At 47.2% G+C, this 6,415-nt stretch overlaps 1 protein-coding gene across 1 annotated transcript; it reads right to left on the bottom strand.

Moving 5' to 3' along the window:
* Positions 1-1,087: 1,087 nt before the first annotated feature.
* Positions 1,088-4,962, bottom strand: LOC105478859 (leucine rich repeat containing 30). Its single transcript, XM_011736559.2, has one exon. The coding sequence runs from the start codon at positions 4,615-4,617 to the stop codon at positions 3,712-3,714; it is 906 nt and encodes a 301-aa protein (XP_011734861.2). The 5' UTR covers positions 4,618-4,962; the 3' UTR covers positions 1,088-3,711.
* Positions 4,963-6,415: the final 1,453 nt, after the last annotated feature.

Genomic DNA, 6,415 nt, shown 5'->3' with positions numbered 1-6,415 from the left:
TTAGACCATTTCCTGACTTCATCTTCTCTTTTTCACCATTGGTACCAGAATCTCGGTGACTCCATCTAGACAGAGGACTCCCCCTAGCATATGAGAAATACACCCCAGTCCAGCCTCTGGGCCTCCGTCTCCCCAATAATCTCAGGTGTTGATACCTGCATGTGCGTTCCAGTAGCTGAACCCACATTCCTTTAATCTTCCTCTGTTTTTAATGAACGGCTCTCAAAATGCATATTCAGTATATGCTTTGAGCCATATGAAATACACTTTCAAAATGCAATATTCGTTGCCAAAAGAAAAAGGTTTAGTTTAATGAATCTGTACAAATAGTGACAGCATTCCCTCTCTTATCTCTTTCCAGCACAAGCATGACTTTATTGTGAAATCCAGGTGCAGTCGTGTAGTCGCTGTGTCTTTCCTTACTCCGGAAAGGCAGTCTATTAACTGAAGCCCAAGAATGGAGTGCATTTCTCTGTTAACCATTTATTAAGTCAACAAGCTAAGTAATGACTACATTTTTCTTTCTAATGCGCCTGCAGTATTATGCATTTAGCAATATTATTCCTTGAACAGATGTGTCTTTTCACAGTCGTCTTCCTTTCCTGTGAACACAGGATTTCTTCTTAATTGTATGCTTGTAAGCTTGCAACTGCTTCAAAAGGTGCTTCTAAACACACACTGAGATCCCTCCGTGCTGAGAGCCAAGTGACATGAAAACCACAACATCATCAAGAATGGGAGCAGCCAGCTCCCCACATCAAGCACCCAATTAGCTCGTATTCTTTGGCTAAATATACTCTGCAGCCAATCCAGTCACCTCAGTGCTTTGATTTCAGAAGCTTTAGAAATACCTGGAGTTACTTGAATGTGGCAGTATTCAAAATACAAAAGATAAGGAAGAAGCATTTCACAATCAGCCAGCAAACTATAGGACTTGACAGCAAAGACATTGAAGGTTCCATCAAATTCCTTCCACGTTCGCATTTTGAATAACTAAGCACATTAACCAGGTTTGTGCTCAGCACTTCCCTTTATCAATAAAAAGGAGTATTCACAAAGAATCAATATCTAAAGCACATCGGGCAACTACTACGCTTTTATGATTTCCTCAATGCTGAGTGTTAACAAAGAAAACCTTGCTACTATACTTTTGAAAGACACCAATGGAAGCTGACAACCAAATTGATATCATTTTTTTCTTATAAAAAGTATAATGAGCTCTTGGGTCACCTTCAAAATATGGTCACATTCTTTCCCTGGAGTAGAGTTACTGTGGGATCAAGTGACTGAAAAGGCGAGGAGAGGAAATAAAACGATTGCTCAGCAGGACAAGTGTGGTGCTGCTGTCCTCGCCTGTGTCTCTGCCCACAGCAAGGTCATGGAAATTCAGCGTGAGCCCAAGTGGTTCTTCAGCAGCAGACACTCATGGACATGATCCTGGCACTCGCCGGTGTTTGTCTGACAGCTGCGTGTGCTTCAGCCACGGCTGCAGTAAGTGACCTACTGGGTTCTGCGGAGGAAGCCTGGCCCTACCATTCCCCATTGAGTCAGGAGGTCAAGTGAGAATTCCACTGATGTCTTTAAATAGTCTTGGCTGCAACAAGCTAACGTGGGGGAGGATTCTGGAGTGTGCCCGGGTGTGCCTGGCAGTGATAGGCAGGTCCCCAGTTGCTGCTGGAGGGGGAATTCGGAGGAGACTTCCTTAGCTGCCTCCAAGTGACACTGGTAAGGTCTGTGTGCAATGGTTCAACAGAAGACCTCATGCACAAATGTGCTAATGGAACTATGGTATCTGGTGATAACAGCAGAAATTGGCTTCCTTCTTTTAAGGGTGGGAAAATTGAATTGGGGTCTGTTGGGAAAAATCACTTGCTCTATGAATAAGCTATACGGATCCCCTTTGAACAGCTTTTAGAAAAAGCAAGTATTTTTCACAGTAAAATTGCCTAAGCTCAGAACCTGAGAGTGAGCTGGCTACTGCCTCAACGCTTTGCTGTTCTTTCCAAATCAGGCAAGTGCAGAGGTGGGGAGGAATTAGGGTTTGATGGCTGCAGGGAATGAAGGGGTTAACTGATTTATCCCAGCTGTGCTCTTTGCTTACTGTTCTCTGGTTACTGAGACTTTGGAGCTCAGTCTAGTCTATGCCCTACAGTGTGTTATTCTTGCCGCAGCCCATTTTTTGTATCTTTCTTGAGCAGGGATCACATCTTGCTGCACATCATAGAAACCATGTGGGTCTGTCTCCTCCTCCAACCTGGGAGCTCCGTGGTAGGAGGAGCAGGTGTTGTTCTTCTCAGGTTTCCCGCCCAGTGTCCAGACTGGAAAAGGTGCTAATAAATATAAGTTACATTGAATGAAACTAAGAATACTGAGAAGTTATACAAGTCTTGGCAGCAACCCCAAATGCTAAGTCTTGGTATAGTTTGCTATAACTTTGTAGACAAATGTGCCAAGAAATCAGAACAATTGGCTCTTCATAAACCTGAAGGTACTTGATTTTCTTCAGTGTCATATTTTCATTCTGATTCTTTAGTTCTAAATCAATATTAACGTGTGGCTCTTGGCTGCTGCCATAGCAGTAAGGTCCGGTGACCTTTGGTGCCGGAACTCTGTCACTGCTTGCCCTGGTGTCTGTATTTCACTAACAGCTGTGTACTCTTAAAATAAAAAACAAGCTTCATGTTTTTATAGAGCCTTTTTTCCAAGGAGCTTTTAAATGTCATTAAACTCACTTTTTAAAAATGTTAACATGGGAAAGTCAATATTACCCTCCTCTAAATTGTAAAAGGGTAATTACTTTTTTGCATGACTTGTCTATGTCTTTCCCCCTCTTTGCTGCCTTTTGGTCATTGTTGGCCAAGTTATCCCATTTAGTAGTTTATCTCTGAGAGGGCAGATGTAGTCATGGAGAAGTGAAATTAGAATGGGATCATCTGATGATTGTCTAGTGTCTAGCAAAGAAGTTCAAGGACATGACAATGAGTGGAAGATGACTGGGAAGGAAGGTTGAAATACACATTAAATCAGTTCATATTTATTATCTGAAAGCCATCCTTCTACCCATTACTCACCACCAGACATAAGCATGAGTGGCTTGGTTATTCCTCTACAGCCGCATGAAAGAAAAATTCCTATGATTGTCCCCCAGAACTCAAGGAGAAAGCTCTGCCTGTTTTGGTCACTGGGGACAGAGCCCACTGTGGTTTGCCTTTTGGTCCCAAGTGATGCTTCATGGAGGCTGATGGAGGAATGTGTCTTGCCGTTGCCACCTGGCCACAGGTTGCTGATTCAAGGGTAGAAACTATCTGAAACCAGGTTTCAGCACCTCATACTGTACTTGGCACACAGTACTTAGCAAATATTTGCCTTTTGAATTACATGGAATTCAGACCTGCTAGGTGTCCACTCTCCCAAGGGCTGAATCTCACTGCTCCTCAGAAGAATCAGAACTGTTAGTTCTCTTTGGGGAAAACCAACCCCCTTTCAATTTATGTTTAGGATGAGATGAACATGATAATCCAGAGGTTATTAAGAACATACAGAGTTAAAAGCAAACACCTCCTTAACATGGATGTTCAACAGCGACTTAGCAAATATTAACAAAAGCATTGCCAGACACTAAGGGTGAGAGTAGAAAGCTGAGATGAGAGAAGTACCCCGGCTGACCGAGTCCAGGTGAGCTGCCTCCCATCCAGGCCTCCAGGACCCACGTCATGTGTGTTTTTTGTCCTTCAGGTAGCCGAAGAGCATCTCCAGGCCCCCCTCCACCAGCTCTGGCAGAGGCTTGGATAAAGGGTTGTGGGAAATGTGGAGCCCTTTGTCCATGGGATTCCAGGCGATCCTCACCAGTCTACACAGCAGGTGGAGTTCGCTCGGGAGGGTCTGGATGTCGTTGTTGTTGAGGTTCAGCAGCTCCAGGCTGGTGACCAGGCAAAGCGACCTCGGGAAGGAGTGGATATTGTTGGCCTCTGCGATGAAGATCTGAAGGCTGGTCAGGTGCTGGATGCTCTCAGCGATGTTTTCCAGGCGATTCGAGCCCACGTGCAAGAAAATCAGTTCCTTCAGGGAGAACACACACATGGGGATGTGCGCGAAGAGGTTGTTGCTGAGGTTCAGCTTCCTCAGTCTGGAGAGGTCAGCGAAGCACGCAGGGAGCTGGGACAGGCAGTTGTGCGACAAGCTCAGGACCTCCAGCTTTCGGCACAAGCTCAGCTCGGCCGGCACCTCGGTCAGGCAGTTCATGTTGACAAACAGGACCCTGAGGCCTTGCAGGAGGCTCACTTCTCTGGGCAGGCTCTTCAGGCGGTTCCCGCACAAGTTCAGGACCACGATCCGGGTCAGTTTCCCCACCTCGGGAGGGAGAACCCGGAGCTGGTTGTGAGACAGATTGAGTTTCTGGACCTCGGACAAGCCCCACAGAAAGTCGGGGATGTCTGTCATTCCTCTGGTGACCAGGCTGAAGCTGACGTGGTGCATGCCTCGCTTCAGCAGAGACCGCGGGTCCCTTCCCGGGAGCAGGGCATCGTCCCACGGGGAAAACTTCTGTCTCCTCCCCGTGAACAGTATCCTCTTGGGGCCCTTATCCTTGGAGCTGGCCCTTGACTGCCTGGCCCCCATCGTACCTTCCCTTCTATTCACTCTCCTCTGCCACCTCCCAGCAGGGACTGTGTCCTCTCAGCTGCTAAAAGCCAGGCTGCTGCAGGCAGGGAGCCTGCGTCCGGGTGAGAACCAACTTGGGACTAGGCGGTCCTAGCGTGGAGAAAGCTGCCCGGAGAGTCTTGATCAGGCCTAGCAGGTATCCGAGACAGGTCCCTGGGCGGCTGCAGGAGCTGTGCCTGTCCCCCAGCGTTTAGGTGTTTTTTCTCCGAGCAGCTGGGCTGTAATGATATACTTGTCCAGGAGGCTGCTAAACTGCTCGATTCCCTCTGAATGCCACAAGGCAGCTGTCACTGTCACTCTGCCTGAGTTTTATTGACCGGGTACATGCAAACAGGTCACAGGAAGGCTGCATATAACTTTACTCTCTCAGCTTTTCTTGGGTGTCACAATTGAGGAGGGTGATTAACAAGCCCATGTCTAAAAAGAAGTAAAGTGGAAAAACAGAGCAGGTCACACGAGCACCGGCTGGTGGCAGGATTGCGGGAGCTCAGCCAGACAACTTCACAGTGAACCTGGGCTCCGTGCTAGCGACAGTTATGTCTCCAAAGCTAAGAATCTGCAGATGATCTCGTAGGTCCCCGTTCCAAACCTGGATGAACTGTATGTTTGTGAAAACATGACAAAAGCAGCCCGGATACCTGGAATCGTCCAGGTCAAAGGTTTTTATCCTGTGCTTGTCAGAGGTGATTTAGTGAGAAGGGGGTTGGGACGGATCTCAGTCCCTCACTCCCATTTCAGCCAGAGAAGCTCTGGGCTCATCTGTCTTACAGAGACCTTCTGTATTTAGTAGGATGCGCTTTAAATGTTTGAACAGCCACTTGAGTGGCCACCTCAGTATGGTAAGCACGGGCCATGCATTGTCCTGGAAGGATATAATGAGGCCCCCCTCGCTACGCACCATTCTCTTTCTCTGTCTCTCTTCTCCTCCCTGTCTTTTTATTTATTTTTAATTTTTTATTTATTTCTTTTTCTTTCTTTCTTTTTTCTTTTTTTTTTTTTTTTTTTTTTTTTGACGAAGTTTTTGCTCTTGTCACCCAGGCTGGAGTGCAATGGCGTGATCTTGACTCACTGCAACCTCCGCCTCCTGGGTTCAAGTGATTCTCCTGCCTCAGCCTCCCAAGTAGCTGGGATTACAGGCGCCCACCACCTCACCTGGCTAATTTTTGTATTTTTAGTAGAGACAGGGTTTCACCATGTTGGCCAGGATGGTCTTGACCTCCTGACTGAGGCGGGCGGACCCGCCTCGGCCTCCCTTTTTCTTGAATTAAAAAAGTTAACTTATACCTTAAGTTTGCACAGTTAATTGTTGGTGTTATGGGCTGAACTGTGTCCCCTCACCCTGCCCTCAGATTTCGTATGCTGAAATTGTAACTCCCAGTATCTCAGAAGGCGCTGGGTTTGGCGATCGGGCCAAGTGACGACGTGTGGAGAAGGCAGCCACCTGCGAGCCAAGGAGAGAGGCCTCAGAAGAAACCAACACCTTGATCTCAGGCTTCCAGTCTCCTGAATTGTGAGAAAAATACATGTCTGCTGTTTAAGCCACCCAGTTTCTTAGAGCAGGCCTGGCAAACTAACATAGTTGGGGAGGAGACAGACACACGTCTGCACAGGTGAAAAATCCTAAAAATACGTCGTGAGAAGACAAGGGATATCAAGGTGCTGACCTAGGTTCTGAGCACAGGGCTTGTGGCCCTTGGCAAGGGCTGGTTTGGCCTGGAAGCGTGGGGTTTTTACTGCTATGTGTCCTGGAGACCCC

Source organism: Macaca nemestrina, chromosome 19 (assembly GCF_043159975.1).
Source record: "Macaca nemestrina isolate mMacNem1 chromosome 19, mMacNem.hap1, whole genome shotgun sequence".
NCBI lineage: Eukaryota > Metazoa > Chordata > Mammalia > Primates > Cercopithecidae > Macaca > Macaca nemestrina.
The sequence above is the reverse complement of the archived record's forward strand: the minus strand, read 5'-3'. Positions and strand labels throughout refer to the sequence as shown.

Bases quoted from the DNA above. Each gene is read 5' to 3' on its own strand.
- LOC105478859 (XM_011736559.2), bottom strand. From the start codon at position 4,617: ATGGGGGCCAGGCAGTCAAGGGCCAGCTCCAAGGATAAGGGCCCCAAG.